Genomic DNA, 22,454 nt, shown 5'->3' with positions numbered 1-22,454 from the left:
GTGGAAGTAGGCATTTTGGTGCAGCTTAGGCTTTTAGATCGATACATCAACACAAGGGAATGGAGGGATTTGGATGATACACAGGAGGACATTCTATATACAAATTGGTATCAAGATCACCACAACATCATGGGCCAAATGGCCTGCCCGGTGCAGCACTGTTTAATGTCCTATACCAAAACATAATCAATAAAAACCTGAGTGTATTGTGGGCAAGCAGTAACATACAGAGGTCAAGATGTAATCCAACATTGTTCATTATCGCTATACACCTCAGACACAAGTTTAAACCAGGGACACAAGAGATTATGCCTTTGTAATCTTCTTCCATTTTCCACTTCAGTGATGCTGGCCGAGGATAAATAATGACTTGGGAAACTCCACTGTTGTTCTCCAAAATAGCAGGATGGGACATTATAAATCTCTTATCTGTGAGAGAAGGCAAAGATCAGAAATAAAGGATGGCACTTTCATTGGATAGGAGGCTCTAGTTTTCAGCTGTGGTATCGAAAGAGATTCTGTGCTAAAGTCTCTGGAATAGGACTTCCCTTCAGACTCAGGCATGAGTATTGCTTTGGGAACCAGTGCCAATACTAAAAACATAAATGAACCAGGAAGGAACAAAGGTTGAAAAAAATAAGTAGAACAATTTGTGAAATTTATTCTTAAGATATTCTGAAGCCTTATTTGGTTCAATAATCCAAATAGAACAATCTGATTTGCTAAGCTGTTAGCATGCTTAAACTGCACAGTAATATTACTAGAGCATATAAGGTACAATTTATCAGTACAATTTTCGATGATTCACCTCAAGGTTCTGGAATTCCTGAGCGGAATTTGTGGGAAGCCCGATCCATCGGATTTCTTTCTTCTCTTTTGAAATGATGTTCATAGCCATTAGCACATTCAGAGCATCGTAAACACGGCGCCGTATGTTCTTCTGATCATATGCCTGCTGAAAAGGATGGTGGAAATCAAACCAACTCCATCATTGAAGAAAATTCAGATGCATGGCTTCACGTTTTATTATGTTGCCCATATTTCAGCTTTTAACAATATTAAACCATCTCAATCAAAAAAATGTTACTCTTCGAACCACCAGTTTAATTGATATATTGGCCAATACTTGCTTACAATTTAATCTGTCAATCAAGTTCAATACAGCATATGACCAATTCTTGTTTGCACCTCTGCTTTTAAGAACTCAGCAGTGTGAGGTAAACGTAATAAAACTGTATCATTCTTTTTAGTCCTGATGAAGGGTCTCAGCCCGAAATGTCAACTGTTTATGCTTTTCCAAAGATGCTGCCCGACCTACTGAGTTCCTCCAGCATTTTGTGCGTGTTGCTCCAGATTACCAGCATCTGCAGAATCTCTTGTATTTATTACTCTTCTGATGTCTGTTACTATAAACACAAACACAGATAACTTTTAGGACCACAGAATTCCTTGGAGAGTGGTATGACTGGAGGAAGTCATGGTAGATGTGGTCAAACTCACATCTGTTAAGAACACGCTGGCTCTTGCTAGACCTAATATGCTTAGGTCTTACACGAGGTGTTGGGGAGACAGAGAGACAATGCCACATACAGTATCCAGCACGGGACTGTCACTAAAGCAGCCATAGATCCACTGGCATAATAAAGGCTTCGGCCTGTTGTGTTCAAGGGGTGCTATGGCTGTTTCACTCTCTCTAAAGACAAAGACTCCAAATGAGAAGGTGAGAATTTTAAATTCTAGTCACTGGCAAACTAAAATAAACCAAGAATGGGTTGCTCATAACATGATGGCAGCAAAATAGGACGCAGTGGCTTCAACAGGGCCAGACAAAGGTGTGACTGTCTTTTTAACTGTAACTTTTATGATCACAAGATCTTGCTGGGCATTAAGACTAAAGTACTGCAGGTCTACCCCCATCAGAGTCGCTCATTGGCGGAGAAACTGAAGGAGCTGGATTTGATGTGGATCGTGCTGCTGTCTGTGACAGCAAGGCATTGCAGGAGTCATTGTGCAGCCTAACAAGTTGTTATCTTAGTTGCTTTTTTTTTTGTGATCGCATTACCTGTTGGTTATTGTTAATGTGAAATGCCGCAAGTCCAATTCACTGATTTGTTGGTGAACGGCTAGGGCGTTGCCAGGCCCTCAGTCGTGTCAAGGACTAGGCCTCAAGCCGTGGTGTCACCTTTCTGCGGCTGTCTGGGGTTGGAAAGGGGGGGTAGCGTCAGAGTCGGTATGCCCCACTGGAATGCCGAAGGTGATATGGCGCGAAATACATGTTGGAGTCAGTGCTGCCCTCCAGTGTTCGCTTGGCAAAAGGCAAGATGTATTGTGTTTGATTGCAGTCTGTTGCAACATTCATGGATATGGGGACGTGGATTATATGTATTTTTTGCGGGATTGTAAGTTTACTTTTATCTTATATAAGCCCATAAGATACAAGAGCAGGATTAGGCCATTTGGCCCATTGAGTCTGATCCACCATTTCATCATCGCTGATCCATTTTTCCTCTCAGCCCCAATTTCCTGCCTTCCCTCCATATCCCTTCATTCCCTGACCAGTTAAGAACCTATCAACCTCTGTCTTACATATACATAAAGACTTGGCTCCAAAGCTGCCTGCGGCAAAGAATTCCTCAGATTCACTACTTTCTGACTAAAGAAATTCCTCATTTTCGTTCTAAAAGGACACTCCTCTATTTTGAAGCTGTGTCATCTGGTCTTGGACTCTCCCACCATAGGAAACACATCCACTCTATCAAGGCCTTTCACCAATCGATAGGTTTCAACTAGGTCACCTCTCATTCCTCTGAATTCTAGTGAATACAGGCCCTGAGCCATCAAAAGCCATTCAGTCCTGGATTCATTTTCGTGAACCTCCTTTGAACCATCTCCAGTTTCAGCATATCCTTTCTAAGATAAGGGGCCCAAAACTGCTCACAATACTCTAAGTGAGGCCTCACCAGTGCTTTATTAAGTCTCAACATTACATCCTTGCTTTTATATTCTAGTCCTCTTGAAATGAATGCTAACATCACATTTGCCTTCCTTACCAGACTCAACCTGCAAACTAACCTTTACGGACTAACCTACACAAGGACTTCCAAATCCCTTTGTGCCTCAGAGCTTTGTATTTTATCTCCATATAGAAAAAAAGTCAACCCTGTGTTTTCTTTGACCAAAGCGCATAACCATACACTTCCCGACACTGTATTACATCTGCCATTTCTTTGCCCATTCTCCTAATCTGTCTAAGTCCTTCTGTAGTCTCTCTATTTCCTCAAAACTACCTGCCCCTCCACCTATCTTCATATCATCTGCAAACTTTGCAACAAAGCCATCAATACCATCATCCAAACATATAATATAAAAAGAATTGGTCCCAACACAGACCCCTGTGGAACACTACCAGCCAACCAGAAAAGGCTCCCTATATTCCCACTCTTTGTCTCCTGCCAGTCAGCCACTGCTTTAACCATGCTAGAACCACTGACTGTAGCTTGATAAGCAGCTTCATGGGTGGCACCTTGTCAGCCTTCCAAAAATCCAAGTGCACAACATCAACTGATTCTCCTTTGTCTATCAAGAATTCCAATAGATTTTTCAGGCAAGATTTTCCCGAGGAAACCATGCTGACTATGGCCTATTTTATCAGGTGCCTCCAAGTATCCTGAAACCACATCCTCAACAATCGACTCCAACATCTTCCCAACCACTGTGGTCAGACGAACTGGCCTATAATTTCCTTTCTTCTGTCTCTCTCCCTTTTTGAAGATTGGAGTGACATTTGGAATTTGCTGTCTTCTGGAACCATTCCTGAATCTAGTGATTCTTGAAAGATCACTTCTAATGCCGCCACGATCTCCTCAGCCGCCTCTTTCAGAACACTGGGGTGTACACCATCTGGTTTAGGTGACTTACCCACCTTCAGACCTTTCAGCTTTCCCAAGAATTTTCTCTCTAGTTATGGCAACTTCACACACTTCATAACCCCTGATACCTAATAACTTTCACCATACTGCTAGTGTCTTCCACCATGAAGACACTAGCAACGGTGGAAGTTCCAGGTGTCAGGGGTCATGGAGTGTGTGAAGTTACCATTATATGTGCTATATGTGCCTTGTGCTGTGTGTGATTGCTGTTTTGCATCTTGGTTCTGGAGTAACATCGTTCTACTTGGCCGGACTGATGGGCATTCATGTATGGTTGAATGACAATTAAACTCGCACCTTTGGGTGAGGTGGTACAGAGGCCAACTATCATTAGAAAACCTGAATTCAGAATCAACAAAAGCAGTGATGAGGATTTTTAAAAGTGGATAGACTAAGGCGTGAGCTGAAGCAGGTGATAGTACAGTGATACTTGTGACAAAGAGAATACAGTGTTTAGGATCAAATGAACATCAATGTTGAGAATGTTCAGGGCACCACAGTAGCGCAACACTTTCACAGCGTGGAACATTCCAGAAGTTGGAGATCAATCCTGGCACTGTCTGTCAGGGATTTGTATCTGAAGGGTGGGTATCCTTTGGGTGCTCCGGTTTCTTCCCACAGTCCAAAGACGTACTCAATGGTCTTTGTAAATTGCCCTGTGATTAAACAGGTGGGTTGCTAGGCCGTGGGGCTCACTGGGCTGGATGGGCCTTTCCTGCGTTTCATCTCTAAATTAGAAAAATAAAAGAAAAGCAAAACTTAAACCCAAGTTGGCAACAAATATGGATTGCATATAAGGATGAAGCAATTCAGCTTGTAACAGGGTTGAAGAAAATGGCTTCAGGTCATCCAAAAGCTGGAAACTTATTTTGAACCTTTATAAAGCACCATTGGACTACAAGTGGGAGTGTTTGATCAGCACACTTTAGAAACGATTTAAAATTCTGAGACTGCACACGCAAAATAGTAACTAGAATGATTCCAGGTGTGGGAGTCTTCACTGTAAGATTAGAAGGACGAAGATGGGCTTGTTCTTCTTGAACAAGGCTGAAAGAGATTGGACAGTTTTACGAGATGATGTTTGGTTTAGTGTTCCCATTAGCAAATGATTCAAAGATATGAGAGGATAGATTTAGCATTTAGGTCAAAGGTATAAGGGGTAGTTGCAGTTGTAATAGAGGGCATCCAGTACAATAATTCTGCTATGTGCCTGCCAGAAATGGAAACAGGAAAAAAGGATGAGAGCAATCACAGAATTGTTACAGACAAGTGGTCTTTAAATGGGAATGGAGAAACCAGGAAAAAAATAACAACTTGTAATTCCAGCCACAAGGGTCAGGATGTCTAAGACACACACAATATTTATCAGCATCCCCCCATTAAACAAAAAGAACCATCCTCTCTTATAATCTGCAAAACATGCATGACTGATACAAGCAAATTAACCAAAGACAATTCCTATATTAAAAATTTTAAGCAAGAATGGGAATGTAGTGGATAGTGAGGAAGACTCGGAGCTTGCAGAGAGATCTGCATAAGCTGGAAAAATGGCAGATGGAATTTAATGCAGACAAGTGCAAGGTATTTCACCTTTGTAGGACCAACTAGAGAAGGTCTTACACAGATGAAAAGTTTAAGGGAAACATCTTCTTCACTCAGAGGGCCATTGGTGTGGGAATGAGCTGCCAGTGCCCGTGGTGCACACCTGCTCAATTTCAACATCTAAGAGAAGTTTGGACTGGCACATGGAGGGCTATGGTCTAGGTGCAGGTTGATGGGAGTAGGCAGCTTAAGTGGTTCAGCATGGACCAGATGGGCCAAAGGGCCGGTTTCTGTAGCTGTATTTCTCTATGACTTCATCATATCTGTATCTCCAGAAGACGAAGGCAAAAAGCTCAGGAGGGCCTAGCAGGCTGTTATTCAATGGATTGTGCTACACCAGAACATAATTATAGTTTTAGAATAGTTCTATACGTTTAAATCCCAGTGTGCAAGGAAAATATTTTTCATGCAGACAGTAGCTGCAATCTGCAATTCACTTTCTCTGGGCTTGGTTAAAAGGAACCTGACCAATTGGAGCTTTCAAAATGAAAAAGCATGGATGTTTGACAGAATAATTTGCAAGGCCTTGGGCAAAGAGCAGCGATTGCTTTGTTAAAAGCCAACGTTTATTCAGTGAGCCGAACAGCCTGCTTCTGTGCCAAAACTCTATTAATTGCACAGCCCTTCTCTATCAAGGGCACTAGCCTCCCAGCGTCGAGGACACCTTCAAAAGGTGATGCCTGAAAAAGGTGTCATCCACCATTAAGGACATTCCTTCACTTAGGACATGACCTCTTTTAATTGCTCCCCTCAAGGAGGGGCTACAGGAACCTGAAGACACACACTCAATGTTTCAGGAACAGCTCCTTCCCCTCCACCATCGGATTTCTGAATGGACAATGGAGCCACAATTTGGCTCTCTTTTTGCACTACGTTTTTTATTTAATGATTGACTGAGCCACAGCGTGGAATAGACCCTTCCTGCCCTCTGAGCCACGCCGCCCAGCAACCCCTGATTTAACCCTAACAGAGTCACAAGGCAATTTACAAAGACCAATTAACCTATCAACTGGAACATCTTTGGACTGTGGGAGGAAACCAGAGCACCCGGAGGAAACCCACGCGGTCACGGGAAAAACGCAGAAGCTTCTTCTTTTGTAATGTATAGCTCCTAAAATTATTACGTATTGCAATGTACTGCAGCCGCAAAACAACAGGTTTTATGATGTGTGCTAGTGATATTAAACCCAATTCTGATTCTTACCTGCAGTAAGTTGTCACTCAATTAGCACTCGTTATTGGACAAAAGGTACCGAAGTGTGGGTGTGAACAGAGGGGCGGGTACTTCCAAGAGAGCTGGTGAAGAACCAAACCTGATGTTGAGAAATACAGAGTAGATGCTACACATTGGGGGTTAGCACCCAAATAGAGCAAGCAAATGGGGGAAGGAGAGAGGAGGGATATGTTCCTGGGGACAATGAAAATGTTGAAACAGTTGACAGAACTGGGGATATAGGTCCTTCCCAGGGTACAGTGCCTGACCCATGGACAACCTGTACAAAGGAATGAAAGTTTGGGAGACTGGAGGGATTGGTGGGGATGTAAACCTTTTCGGCTGGTTGGGAACAGGGCATTTCTGTGCATCTTTTCTCCCCACCCACAACTCTCTCGTCTCTGTGCTGCAATAGTCGGGAACTGGGTCAATCTGAGCACAGTCAGCAGTGCTGAGCAGATACAGTTTGCATTTATTTATCACACGCACATTAAAATGCACAGTGTGGCCTAATTTTGCTTCCACGTATTATGGTCTTAAGTGTGTTTTTTGCATTAACAACCAATGCACCCAAGAATGTGTTGGAGGCAGCCTGCGTCATCATAAATGCCAGTGGCAATACTGCATGCCCACAATGTTCCACGCAACAGCAAAACACAACTTACAATTCAGAACAACACAAGCAGCGATAGCGACAAAAAAGGCCCTTTTCCCGCTGGCCTCCAACCCTAGTCAGGCTGCCTCCAGGCCTTGGCCCTGGTCTCTCAAACTCGCAGACACTGGGCCTTCAATTTCAATCTCTAGCCTGGACACACAGACTTGACCATCAGGTCTCTACCTCCAGACTCGCCAGCAAAGGTCTTCAACCAATCAGGCTTTGCATCTCCAGACTCACGGAGCCCTGGACTTCGACCTCTAGCTTTGCCCTCTGGACTTCGCCATCCTCTGGATATCAACCGATCGCGGATTTGACTTTTGGGCCCCCAACCCTAAAACTTGCTGAATACAGGTTTGACCTTCGGGGCTCCACCAATCAGAATTGCTGACCTTTGACCACAGAGCATCTCGGGCTTCGACTTCTGGATTTACACAGACCTCTAAACCCTGTGACCTGAGCAGGCCCTTGCAATTCCTGCCCATACAGACCTCCGACTCGGGATTTGACAACCTGGAGATTACAGCTCTTCTCAGCGCCTGCTGACCTGGCCCCTGATCACTGACCTTCGACGGTGGAGCATTCCAAACTGGACTCCGAAAACCAGCTCCTGTTCCTGACTCTTTATTTAATGAAGCTAACCTCTAACTCTCCTTCACCATAGTCTGTAAACCTTAACTGACCCTTAACTCCCCATACAGTGCCCACAACCATTGCTACAAACCTCAGTGAGCGAGCAGATTAATTCCCTCACTCACTAACTCAGTGAGGCCAGCCAGCGGCCACTCTTCCTGCACCTGCCTGCTCTCCCATCACCGCAGTTTTTGTGATCTTCTCCCATACGCTACTTTGATCATTCACCACTTGCAAACAGTCCTCAGGAACAAATCCCTGAGCTGACCAGGGGAAAGAATGGTAGTGACATAGTACATGAACATCCTACAAATTTGAGTCTAGATTTTCAAAAACATAACTGCAGCGCTAGAAATTCTGAAAATGCTTTTTATTATATTTATGTAGGCAAGAGAAAGATAGCAAAGTAGTTTACCAAACATTCCAGCTTCTTTGCTTCCTAGAGGCATGAAATTACAAAGAAACCAGCTTACATTCAATTATGGTCACTGAACATCAGGAAAGATGCGAAGGCTCTAATGCGGTAAATTCCTAAGAGAGATTTTAGTTCTAAGTATCAAGATCAAGTTTCCTTACAGAAGAGGAAATTGGATTGTGGTGTATAAAACCAGGAATACAGAGAGAACTCATTCAAATAGCACCAGAACCAAAATATCCAAAAGCATGGCTGGTGTAGTCCCAATTCTGTCTTATAAGTGTGAACTGGATAAAGAAAACAAAAAAAAGTCATGGCTCAAGGAAAACAGCAGAAGATTCAGGGTGCGGGAATTGCTCTACACTACAATGATGTTATAATTTCTTGTGTACTCCAGGTCGGCGAAAATCAGGTTGCAGATCTGTTGAATCAGGAGTCACGAGGGCCAATGAACCACCACCCCACCCCCCAGCCACCAGGATCAGAGATCTGTGTGGCTCGAGAAATCAGACCCAAGGCATTCCACTGTGGAAGATTTTCAATCCCAGAGGTCGGTTTGCTTGAGGCCCGAAGGCCAAGCTCATGATTGGTATGTCCTGGGGTCACGAAGTCCAGAGGGCAATGCCCAATGTCGAAGTCCAGAGGTAGAAAGCTGGAAAGGTTGAAGACCGTAGTCTGTGATTCTACAGGGAGAAGCCTGAAAGTCAGCAATCCTGGATATAAAAAGCCCGAAAGATCAACATCTGCAAGTACAGAAGTAGAAAGTCCAAAAGGTCCTAGACCAAAGTTGGAGAGTCAGGAGGTACCTGCTTGAAGGCTGAGTATGCAAGTCCAGGCCAAGGACTGGAGATTGGAGATCCGATGTCTGAGTGTCTAGGGACAAGGACATGAGATTGGAAACCTGATGTCTGAGGGTCCAGGGCCAAGGACTGGAGATTGGAGACCCGACGTCTGTGGGTCCAGGGCCAAGGACTGGAGATTGGAGACCCGACGTCTGTGGGTCCAGGGCCAAGGACTGGAGACTCGATGTCTGTGGGTCCAGGGCCAAGGACTGGAGATTGGAGACCCGATGTCTGAGGGTCCAGGGCCAAGGACTGGAGATTGGAGACCCGATGTCTGAGGGTCCAGGGCCAAGGACTGGAGATTGGAGACCCGACGTCTGTGGGTCCAGGGCCAAGGACTGGAGACTCGATGTCTGTGGGTCCAGGGCCAAGGACTGGAGATTGGAGACCCGACGTCTGTGGGTCCAGGGCCAAGGACTGGAGACTCGATGTCTGTGGGTCCAGGGCCAAGGACTGGAGATTGGAGACCCGATGTCTGAGGGTCCAGGGCCAAGGACTGGAGATTGGAGACCCGATGTCTGTGGGTCCAGGGCCAAGGACTGGAGATTGGAGACCCGATGTCTGTGGGTCCAGGGCCAAGGACTGGAGATTGGAGACCCGATGTCTGAATGTCTAGGGACAAGGACGTGAGATTGGAAACCTGATGTCTGAGAGTCCAGGGCCGAGGACTGGAGATTGGAGACCTGATGTCTGTGGGTCCAGGGCCAAGGACTGGAGATTGGAAACATGATGCCTGAGAGTCCAGGGCCAAGGACTGGAAATTGGAGACCTGATGTCTGTGGGTCCAGGGCCAAGGACTGGAGATTGGAAACATGATGCCTGAGAGTCCAGGACCAAGGACTGGAAATTGGAGACCTGATGTCTGTGGGTCCAGGGCCAAGGATTGGAGATTGGAAACATGATGCCTGAGAGTCCAGGGCCAAGGACTGGAGATTGGAGACCCAATGACTGAGTGTCCAGGGACAAGGACTGGAGATTGGAGACCCGATGTCTGAGGGTCCAGGGACAAGGACTGAAAGCCCGGGTGTGACTTGTCCAGGGTAGGAAGCCTGTTTGTGAGGGAGTGGGTGGGAATGGGAAGAACCTTGATTTGCTGCTGTTGTCTTATTTCGTTCTGTTGCTATTGTTGTTGCTGTTTGTATTGTTCTGTGTGCTGCTGAACACTGTCAGCATGCTACGTTGGCAGCAGAATATGTAGCGACACCTGCGGGCTGCCCCAGCACATCCCTGGGTGAGTTGGTTGTCAACGCAAATGACAAATTTCATTTTATATTTCTTGTACACGTGATAAATAAATCTGAATCTGAGAAAAACCCTTTGTACAGTGGCATTCAGAATGAGATTGATTCATTGCCTATACAGAAGAATCAACTGCACAAAATTCATTAAAAAAAATAGCTAAGCGCTTAGAGATATAGACCCACATTAAGGGGTAAACAGATGAGGAGGAGAATTCTTGAATGCACCTTTTATCTGATAAAGCTCAACTCTTCATCTCTCGACCTACCTTGTCATGGGTCTTGCCCCCTCATTTGTTCACCTGAAAACACTTCCACTGTTTTACAGTAGCACTATATTCTGCAACATTTTGAACTTCATTAATGTACTTTGGCATGGAATGATCTGTCTGGATGGCATGCAAACAAAAGCTTTTTACCATAGCTTGGCACATGCGACAATAGTAAGCCAATTTATCGATCATTTGATTTTACTTCAGAGTTGCCATACGAGAGGTTAATGGAACTCCTCATAATAGATTTGATGCGCTATCCACTTACAGAATCTGAAGACATATGGTTATTGGAATTGCTGAATTCGGCCACCAACTCATCAGCCACCTCATTGTAAGAAGTCGTTCCTTTCCGCTGCACCTTTTCACATACTTTCATTGAAAAGTGCCGTAGGCCCTTCCCATTCTTTTCCCCTTTCTTGCTTCGCTTACTGAAAGAAAGAAAACAGCCAAGTTTAATACTTCGCTTACTGTGCATCTTATTTCGTATATGCAACTGATTAACAATTTAGAATAGTAGAGCACATGACAGGCCCTTCGGCCCACAATGTTGTGCTGACCCTCAAACCCTGCCTCTCATATAACCCCCACCTTAAATTCCTCCATATACCTGTCTAGTAGCCTCTTAAACTTCACTAGTGTATCTGCCTCCACCACTGACTCAGGCAGTGCATTCCACACACCAACCACTCTCTGAGTAAAAAAACCTTCCTCTAACATCCCCTTTGAACTTCACACTCCTTACCTTAAAGCCATGTCCTCTTGTACTGAGCAGCGGTGCCCTGGGGAAGAGGCGCTGGCTATCCACTCTAACTATTCCTCTTATTATCTTGTGCACCTCTATCACGTCTCCTCTCATCCTCCTCCTCTCCGAAGAGTAAAGCCCTAGCTCCCTTAATCTCTGATCATAATGCATACTCTCTAAACCAGGCAGCATCCTGGTAAATCTCCTCTGTACCCTTTCCAAAGCTTCCACGTCCTTCCTATAGTGAGGCGACCAGAACTGGACACAGTACTCCAGTTGTGGCCTAACCAGATTTTTATAGAGCTGCATCATTACATCGCGACCCTTAAACTCTATCCCTCGACTTATGAAAGCTAACACCCCATAAGCTTTCTTAACTACCCTATCCACCTGTGAGGCAACTTTCAGGGATCTGTGGACATATACCCCAGATCCCTCTGCTCCTCCACACTACCAAGTATCCTGCCATTTACTTTCTACTCTGCCTTGGAGCTTGTCCTTCCAAAGTGTACCACCTCACACTTCTCTGGGTTGAACTCCATCTGCCACTTCTCAGCCCACTTCAGCATCCTATCAATGTCTCTGCAATCTTTGACAATCCTCTACACTATCGACAACACCACCAACCTTTATGTCATCTGCAAACTTGTCAACCCACCCCTCTAGCCCCACATCCAAATGGTTAATAAAAATCACGAAAATTAGAGGTCCCAGAACAGATCCCACTAGTCACAATTCTCCAATCTGAATGTACTCCCTCCACCGTGACCCTCTGCCTTCTGCAGGCAAGCCAATTCTGAATCCACCTGGACAAACTTCCCTGGATCCCATGCCTTCTGACTTTCTGAATAAGTCTACCGTGTGGAACCTTCTCAAATGCCTTACTAAAATCCATATAGATCACATCCACTGCAGTACCCTCATCTATATGCCTGGTCACATCCTAAAGAACTCTTATCAGACTTGTTAGACATGACCTGCCCTTCACAAAGCCATGCTGACTGTCCCTGATCAGACCATGATTCTCTAAATGCCCATTGATCCCATCTCTAAGAATCTTTTCCAACACCTTTCCCATCACAGACGTAAGGCTCACTGGTCTATAATTACCCGGACTATCCCTACTACCTTTTTTTGAACAAGGGGACAACATTCGCCTCCCTCCAATCCTCCAGTACCATTCCCGTGGACAACGAGGACATAAAGATCCTAGCCAGAGGCTCAGCAATTTCTTCCCTCGCCTCAAGGAGCAGCCTGGGGAATATTCCGTCAGGCCCCAGCGACTTATCCATCCTAATGTATTTTAACAACTCCAACACCTCCTCTCCCTTAATATAAACATGCTCCAGAACATCAACCTCACTCATATTTTCCTCACCATCATCAAGTTCCCTCTCATTGGTGAATACCGAAGAGAAGTATTCACTGAGGACCTCGCTCACTTCCACAGCCTCCAGACACATCTTCCCACATTTATCTCTAATCGGTCCTACCTTCACTCCTGTCATCCTTTTGTTCTTCACATAATTGAAGAATGCCTTGGGGTTTTCCTTTACCCTACTCACCAAGGCCTTCTCATGCCCCCTTTTTGCTCTTCTCAGCCCCTTCTTAAGCTCCTTTCTTGCTTCCCTATATTCCTCAATAGACCCATCTGATCCTTGCTTCCTAAACCTCATGTATGTTGCTTTCTTCCACCTGACTAGATTTTCCACCTCACTTGTCACCCACGGTTCCTTCACCCTACCTTTCTTTATCTTCCTCACCTAGACAAATTTATCCCTAACATCCTGCAAGAGATCTCTAAACATCGACCATAGTACATTTCCCTGCAAAAACATCATCCCAATTCACACCCGCAAGTTCTAGCCTTATAGCCTCATAATGTGCCCTTCCCCAATTAAAAATTTTCCTGTCCTCTCCGATTCTATCCTTTTCCATGATAATGCTAAAGGCCAGGGAGCGGTGGTCACTGTCTCCCAGATGCTCACCCACTGAGAGATCTGTGACCTGACCCGGTTCATTACCTAGTACTAGATCTAGTATGGCATTCCCCCTAGTCGGCCTGTCCACAAACTGTGACAGGAATCCATCCTAGACACACTTAACAAACTCTGCCCCATCTATACCTTTGGAACTAATCAGGTGCCAATTATATTAGGGAAGTTAAAGTCACCCATGATAACAACCCTGTTATTTTTGCACCTTTCCAAAATCTGCCTCCCAATCTGCTCCTCTGTATCTCTGCTGCTACCAGGGGGCCTATAGAATACCCCCAATAGAGTAACTGCTCCCTTCCTGTTCCTGACTTCCACCCATATTGACCCAAAAGAGGATCCTGCTACATTACCCACACTTTCTGTAGCTGTAATAGTATCCCTGACCAGTAATGCCACTGCTCCTTCCCTTTTCCCCCCTCTCTATCCCTTTTAAAGCACTGAAATCCAGGAATATTGAGAACCCATTCCTGCCCTGGTGCCAGCCAAGTCTCTGTAATGGCCACTACATCATAATTCCATGTATGTATCCAAGCTCTCAGTTCATCACCTTTGTTCCTGATGCTTCTTGAATTGAGGTACATACACTTTAGCCCTTCTGCCTTACTACCTTTACACCGTTTATTCTGCTTCTCTTTCCTCAATGCCTCTCTAAGATCTGGCTCTACTCCATGCACTTCTTTCACTGCTCTATCGCTCCGGGTCCCATCCTCCTTGCAAATTAGTTTAAACCCTCCCAAACTATGCTAGCAAACCTACCTGCAAGGATCTTGCTCCCCCTCCGGTTCAGGTGCAACCCATCCAATCTGTACAGGTCCCACCTTCCCCAGAAGAGATCCCAACGATCCAAAAATCTAAAACCCTGCTCCCCGCACCAACTCCTCAGCCACGCATTCAACTGCCATCTCCTCAAATTCTTACCATCACTGTCACGTAGCACTGGCAGCAATCCTGAGAACACCACCCTTGAGGTCCTGTTCTTCAGCCTTCTGCCTAGTTCCCGAAACTCACACTTCAGGACCTCATCCCTCCTCCTGCCTATGTCATTGGTACCAACATGTATCACGACTTCTGGCTGCTTTCCCTCTCGTACCAGGATGTTGTGCACCCGGTCAGAGACATCCCGGACCCTGGCACCCGGAAGGCAACAAACCATGCGGGTGTCCTTCTCACGTCCACAAAATCTCCTGTCTGCTCCCCTGACTATAGAGTCTCCAATGACGACAGCTCTCCTCTTCTCCGTCCCACCCTTCTGCACCACAGGGTCAGACTCAGTGCCGGAGGCCCTGCCACTGTGGCTCGCCCCTGGTCAGTCGTCCCCACCAACAGTATCCAGGATGGTAAACTTATTATTCAGGGGAATGGCTACAGGGGTGCTCTGCACTACCTGTCTGCTCACCTTCGCTTACCCCCCCCCCGACTGTCACCCAATGACCTGCTTCCGACAGCCTAGGTGTGACTACCTCCCTGTAGCTCTCATCTATGACTGCCTCATTCTCCCTTATGAGTCGAAGGTCATCCAGCTGCTGCTCCAGATTCCTTACACGGTCTTCCAGATCGCCCAGCCATATGCACTTCTGGCAGACGTAACTCTGCGGGATAGGGGCGTTCCCCCAAGACTGCCACATCTCACATGAGAGGCACATCACCGTCTCAGGAGACATTGTAAAGACAAACTGCGAGCAAGCTTGTCCTCTGCCTCTTCTCATCGAAGCCTCTAGAGTCAAAGCCTCAAAGCTCCACTCCTTCATTAGCCTGTTTCACTGTTGAAAATCTTACTACCTCACATGCTGATGCTGAAAACACCATTTTCTGGTGTTTCAAAGGAAAATCAGTTAATACCCCTTAATCTTTCAATAAGCCTCAATACGTTTCAATTGAATTAGAAATTAATACCCAGTTTAAGTGAATATTGAGGGATGCTACATTATTAGATATACCATTCTTCAGAACTAGCTGCCTGCTCAGTAAAGTTCTGCTTAGACAGAAGCAAAAACATCTCTTATTGTTACTGCAGCTTTAGCTGCTGTTTGCCTAATCAACTCAACCCAAACCAGACAAGATGGCCATATTTCAAATGCTGTGTTTTTGGGAACACACAGTCAGGAAACTGTCTCATGCATTTGATGCACAAAACATTAACAGCCCTTCAAAATTAATAATTTGGTTCTGAAGCACTTGATATGTGAAATGTAAAAGGCACGACATAAAAGCAAGTTTTCTCCCTTCAAATTACATTACTTATCTGCAGTAAAATACATCTGTCATTAGCCAGCCATTCTGCCAATGTATCTTGGCACGAAGGTTTTGTCAAATTTGCCTAAAGTGAGAAAAGTTGTGCACAGAAGAATAATTCTACATGGGGCAGCAAGGTAGCCGGTGACTAGGACCAGCCTGTGAGAATGGGGTTCAGTGCTCGCCGCCATCTGTAAGGAATTAGTGCGTTCTCCCAGTGAACATGTAGGTTTCTTCTGAGCATTCCGGTGTCCTCCCACATTCCAAAGACTAATGGATTAGGGTTAGCCAATTGTGGGCATGCTACATTGGCACCAGAAGCGCAGCACAGTCCTCGCTGCTTTGACTTGAGGAAATGACACATTTCACTATATGTTATCATGTACATGTGACATCCAAAAACTAATCTTTAATTGCTGATATTGCCTTTGGATTTGCACAAAGCTGCTTTATCATATGGACGCATCATCCTCTCTGTCAGTGTACCCAAATGACAACTTTGCAAAACACCAGCATTCTGTCCCAATGGCCATCTTGAGTGCCTGGATGTGTGTCTTTTCAACACCCTTTCTCACAATGACCTGAATGTCTTCAGTCCTCTCTACTGCTACGGTGAAACCAAATGCAAACTGAATGAACAAACAGGTCACATTGAACTTGTGAAGCCTGCAGCTTAATAGCATGAACACTGAATTTTTCAGTTTCGGGTAACTCATCCTCCATGTCCCTTTCCACTCCTACTTGTTCACTCTAATTCTATTTCCCTTTGTACGTCTTTTCCATCCCTTAGTACCAAAACTCATCATCTTTCCTCACCTAGTTCCATCTGCCCACAACCCACATACCTATTAACACTTTTTTATTCTCTCCCTTGGCTCACTATCCTCCATTCCCACCTGGCTTCATCTGATCATCAATCCCTCTCATCCACCCCACCCCTCCCCACCCCCACATCTGGTTTCAGCTACCAACCTCCCTCACCCCTCCCTTTCACTTCCACATTCTCAACCCCAGGCAGGATCTCAAACCGAAACGTTGACCACCTCTTTGCCTCCACAACTGTTGACCCACTGAGGTCTTCCAGCAGTTCATCCTCCATTGTACACAAAATGCAAAGAAATTATATAATACACAAAAAAATGACTATACTTCACTTAAAATTTTATATTTAAAGTTGAGGTTGATAGGTTCTTATCAGCAGGGGTGTCACATGTTACAGGGAGAAGACAGGAGAATGGGGTTAAGGGAGAAAAAAAACTCAGCCATGAGGAAAAGGAGCAGATTTGATGGGCTGAATGTTTTAAGCTTACGTTTTATAGTGTAACAAGTCACACATATCATCCTTCAAAACACTGCAACATATTTTTCGACTTAAATTTCTGAAGGAAGCTAAATCAATTATGAAAAAGTGTTTATTAAATAACAGCAACAGTTGCCCGAGTTGGTATGTAATAAAAAAATAAATACATGCATTTCTTATAAACAAACAGTTAAATCAATATTTGTTCTCTCCTTGGTATCAAGAAGTTCTTTATATATGCATGTCAGGTTACGAGCCAATGCACCAATGTACTTCACAGACAAAATGGAACGAACAAACTGACAGTAACTTGCGTCATGGCTCACAATTTATAATGAGCCTTACTCCCACGTGGTTTCTCACAAAGAGAAACAGATCTACATTTGTGTAATAGCATATGGGGGTGCAATAAGTTGATTTTTTTTGTTAACCTTAACTGGTGAGAAAGCAGATTGCATTGTCCATCATTACAAGAACAATAGAAGGCCTTTGCTTGCAAAGGCAACCTAACCTTAAATACACCTGATTTTTCTTCTCTTTAAGGAAGGTTGGCAACTACTTTAGAGCACCAAATGCAGAATAACAAGTAGTCTGAAGTTAATGTGGAACCAAGTCTCTGGTTACTTTCTGTCCTGATTACATTTCAGAAACATAATCTTACACCATAGAAATTGCCAATTAAAATAAGAGCTGATTTAGCACGAAGCCAAAATGCGAATCTTCAAGCAAACTACTGACAGATAAAAGACTATAATTGGGAAACAACTATTTACTGTTCTATCTTGGGCTTTCCTGAGGAACCAATAAGAACATTAACTGTATTCTGCTCTGTGTTCTCTTTAATTATTCAAGCACTTTCCTGAACAAAGTCACTGAATACACACAAGTTTTCACTTGGCTGCTGTCACCTTTGAATCAGGCTAAAAAAAACCCGACAGACAAATTTTATAAATGGAAGTGGTTCTGAACTTCAAGTGACTGGAAAACTTTTCCCTTGCTAAATAGATCTTTCAGATTTCAGCCTGACTTGCAACACATGCACATCTTTATTGCTATTCCTTTGTCAGCAATTTAACCCTATTTTCTCAGAAAGAACAAATTAAAAAGCGATAAGACAATGTTTAGTTCAAATATCAGATGTATAACTGAATCATTTGAAAGTACATTATTGAAAAATGTCATCATATCAAAATTTTTCCAAGAGCATAGAATGAGAGGAGATTTGATAGAGGTATAAAAGATTATTTGAGGTATAGACAGGGTAAATATAAGCAGGCTTTTTCCACTGAGCTTGGGTGAATCTAGGACTAGAGGTGATAGGTTAAAGGTGAAAGGTGAAATGTTTAAGAGGAAGATGACGGGGTAATTGTCATTCAAAGGCTGGTGAGAGGGTGGAAGGAGCTACCAGCGGAAGTGGTGGATGCAGGTTTATTTTCAAGAAATACGAGAAATTTGGATAAGTACAGGGATGGGAGCGGTATAGAGGGCTATGGTCTGGGTGCAGGTCGATGGCACTAGGCAGATAAATAGTTCAGCATGGACTAGATGGGCCGAAGGGCGTGTTTCTGTGCTGAAGCACTCTGTGACTCTATCCCTGCAGCTTGTTATACAACAAATAACCTTGGTTTATATGTAAAATTAAAGTATAAACACAATAGCTTCTGCAGATGCTGGAAATCCAAAATGCTGGAGCAACTCAGCAAGTCAGGCAGCATCTATGAGGAGGAGCAAAAGTTAACGTTCGGGCTGTGACCTGATGGATGGTCCTGGTCCGAAATGCCAACTGCTTATTCAGCTCTGTAGAGACTTGCAGATTTCCTACAGCGTCTTGTGTGCACTGCTTGGAGTGTCACTGCATGGGAGCAGGAACCATTAAATTAAAGGCAAAAGGGATTTAAGTGAAGTCACATCGCCACGTGACTGAAAACAAAATGTGAAGTAGCAACCCGTGTAAACAGATTATCTGCAGATCATTCAGGCAAAAGTAAATTACCATAGGCGTCATCGTAACAATTTACAGCACCAGTATTCGAGGTTCAATTCCCGCAGCTGCCTGCAAGGAGTTTGTGTCATCTCCCTGTGACCATGTGGGTTTCCTCCGGGTGCTTCAGTCTCCTCCCACATTCCAAAGATGGATGAGCTAGGGCAAAGGTTCCCAACCCTTCTTTATGCCATGGACCAATACCATTAAGCAAAGGGTCCATGGACTTGGGGCTGTAAGCCCCCCGAGTTAGGGTCAGTAAGTTGAGGGTATGCTATCTTGGTGCCAGAGGCTTAGTGACAATTATGGGCTGCCCCCAGCACAATCCTTGGACTCTGATGGTCATTAATGCAAGCAATTCATTTCATTGTATGTTTTGATGTGTATATGACAAATAAAGCTATTCCTTCTTCTTTTTTTCAGTGATCTATTTGCTTTTCCAGAGATGCTGTCCAAAAAGCTGAATATTTTCAGCATTTTGGGCTATTATTTAAAAACTCCATTACAGATTCTGCAAAAGCAGGCCACGCTAATCCAGTATACTGATTTTGAATATGAAGTCTTGACTGGGTGATATTTCCTCCCCACATTCACACTACAACCAAACTACTGGCCCCAGAGCACATCCTCCACAGCCAAGAAAGCCCCGCAATGACTCTACTTTCCGAGGAGGCTGAAGAAAGCTGGTTTACGCACATCAATACTTATGGCCTTCTACAGGCGCGCAGTGAATCAGATCCTAACATCACTGTGTGGTACTGAAACTGCACTGTGCAGGATAGCGGAGCTCTCTAATGGGTAGTTAAAAACTGCCCAGTGCACCACTGGCACCAGCCTACTGCCATCAAGGACATATAGTCAGTGACGTGTGGCCAAGTGGTTAAGGCATCAGTCTAGTAATCTGAAGGTCGTGAGTTCAGCCGAGGCAGTGTGTTGTGTCCTTGAGCAAGGCACTTAACCACACATTGCTCCGACAACACCGGTGCCAAGCTGTAACGGCCCTAGTGCCCTTCCCTTGGACAACATCGGTGGCATAGAGAGGGGAGACTTGCAGCATGGGCAACTGCCGGTCTTCCATACAACCTTGCCCAGGCCTACGGCCTGGAAACCTTCCAAGGCGTAAATCCATGGTCTCACGAGACTAACGGATGCCTAGAATGACCAGTCACTGAAGGAATTCCGCCCACCTGCAGTCTCTCCCACTCTGATCAGGGAAGTAGCTACACAGGATCCACACCAGGACTGCTAGGCACAAAATCAGTTACTTCCCCCCAAGCTGTAAGGCTGATCGACCACTCCACCACTACATACACATCACCTGGTGTCTATGTATATAACAGTGACTTGCACATGGGTTTTATACAATTGCTTTTACATTTATTGTGTTATTTATGCTTAATGTGTTCTCTAATACTGCATCAGATCTGGAATAACAATCATTTCCTTCTACTTTACACTGATGTACTGAAGAATGACAATAAACAGTGTTGAATCTTGGAAAGACAAGTTAGGAGAAATGTCTCCAGCAAGCAGGGTGGATGGTGGAAAATATTCAAGAACGGAAGTAGGGAAAGCTCTGGGAATGACCTCAGTAGTGGGCAAATTATCGAAGGGGATTCTTCAAGGATTTACGAATTGGAGAAGTGTAGTTCGATTAGCACAGCTTTGTGAAAGGCAGGTCTTGGAGCATGAGCCTGACTGAACGCTCTGAGGATGCGACAAAGCACACTGATGAAGGTACAGCAGTGGATGTGGTGGATACAGAATTGTGTTGGCCATAGGACAGAGTAGATGGAGTGTGTTCTGCCTGGAGATCGATGACAAGTGCTGTTCCACAGGGATGTGTTCTGGGACCCCTGCTCTTTGAGATTTTTATAAATGATTTCGCTGAGGAAGTTGATAGTGAGTGAGTAAGTTTGCAGATGGCACGAAGATTGGTGGAGTTGTGAATAGTGTGGGGGTTTGATATAGGTTGCAACAGAACATTAATTCAAGGAATCTGATAGGAAAGGAGAGTGGGCCATGGGAGAATGGGAAGAAAGGGGTGCTCCGGGGAAAGTGATATGCAAGTGAGCACAAGAGAAGAGGTAGGAGTGGAGCCAGAGTTGGGAATGAAAGAAGAGGAAGGCGGAAGGAGAAAAAATTACTGGAAGCTAGAGAAATTGGTGTTCATACTATTAGGCTGGAGGCTATGAAGACAGACTATGAAGTATTGCTCCTCCAGCCAGAGACTGGTCTCATCATGGCAGAAGAGGAAGCCATGGACTGACATGTCAGAATAGGAATGGGAATTGGAAGTAAAATGGTTGACCACCTGAAAGTGCTGCTTTTTGAAATGCAGCAGAGGTGCTTGAAAAAGTGATCCCCAATCTATGCTGGCCTCACCAATGTAGAGGATGCCACATCAGGAGCACTGGATACAGTAGACGTGACCCCAACAGACTTGCTGGTGAAGTGTTGCTCCACTGGATGGAGGTGAGGGAGGAGGTGACTGGGTAAGTGTAGCATTTACACCTTAAGACATAGGAGTAGAATTCGGCCTTTCAACCCATCAAGTCTGTTCTGCCATTCCATCAGTACTATTTATTAGCCCTCTCAATCCCATTCTCCTGCCATCTCCCTGTAACTTTTGACACCCTGACTAATCAAAAACCTATCAACCTCCACTTTAAATATACCCAATGACTTGACTTCCACAGCTGTCCGTGGCAATGAATTCCACTGATTTACTACTCTCTGGCTAAAGAAATTTCACCTCACCTCTGTTCTAAATTGATGCCCCTCTAGTCTGAGCCTGTGCCCTCTGATTCTAGACCTACTATGGAAAACATCCTCTCCACATTCACTCTATCTACAGTACACCTTTCAGTATTTGATAGGTTTCAATGGCATCCTCCCTCATTCTCATGAACTCCTGCGACTACAGGCCTATACCTATCAAACACTCCTCATATATTAGCAGTTTCAGTTCGGTAATCATTCTCGTGACTCTTCTCTGGACCCTCTCCAATGCCAACGCATATTTTCATACATAAAGGACCCAAAACTGCTCACAATATTCCAAGTGTGGTCTGAAAATTGTCTTATAAAGTCTCAGCATCACATCCTTGTTCTTATGCTTTAGTCCTCTTGAAATGAATGTTAACACTGTACTTGCCTTCCTTACCACCAACTCAACCTGCAAGTTAATCTTTAGGGAATCCTGCACAAGGACCAAGTCCCTTTGTAGCTCTGATTTTTGGATTTTCTCCCCATTTAGAAATTAGTCTATGTCTTTATTACTTCCACCAAAGTTCATGTCCATGCACTTCCCATCACTATATTCAATCTGCCACTTCTTTGCTCATTCTCCCAACCTGTCTATGTCATTCTGCAGACTTCCTATTTCAACATTACCTGT

At 44.6% G+C, this 22,454-nt stretch overlaps 1 protein-coding gene across 11 annotated transcripts in view; it reads right to left on the bottom strand.

Moving 5' to 3' along the window:
• LOC134345188 (transcription factor Dp-2-like) overlaps positions 1 to 22,454 on the bottom strand; it is a 273,052-nt gene that overhangs the window by 58,173 nt on the left and 192,425 nt on the right. For 10 of the 11 annotated variants that reach the window (XM_063045426.1, XM_063045431.1, XM_063045428.1 and 7 more), the window contains 2 exons: positions 11,068 to 11,230; positions 809 to 955 (listed from right to left, as the gene is read on the bottom strand). In XM_063045426.1, coding sequence (XP_062901496.1) covers positions 809 to 955; positions 11,068 to 11,230 — 310 coding nt within the window. The remainder of the gene's footprint in view (positions 1 to 808; positions 956 to 11,067; positions 11,231 to 22,454) is intronic. The other variant, XM_063045429.1, reaches the window with a different exon arrangement.

Source organism: Mobula hypostoma, chromosome 4 (assembly GCF_963921235.1).
Source record: "Mobula hypostoma chromosome 4, sMobHyp1.1, whole genome shotgun sequence".
Lineage (NCBI taxonomy): Eukaryota > Metazoa > Chordata > Chondrichthyes > Myliobatiformes > Myliobatidae > Mobula > Mobula hypostoma.
This window is presented reverse-complemented; position numbering and strand designations above follow the sequence as displayed.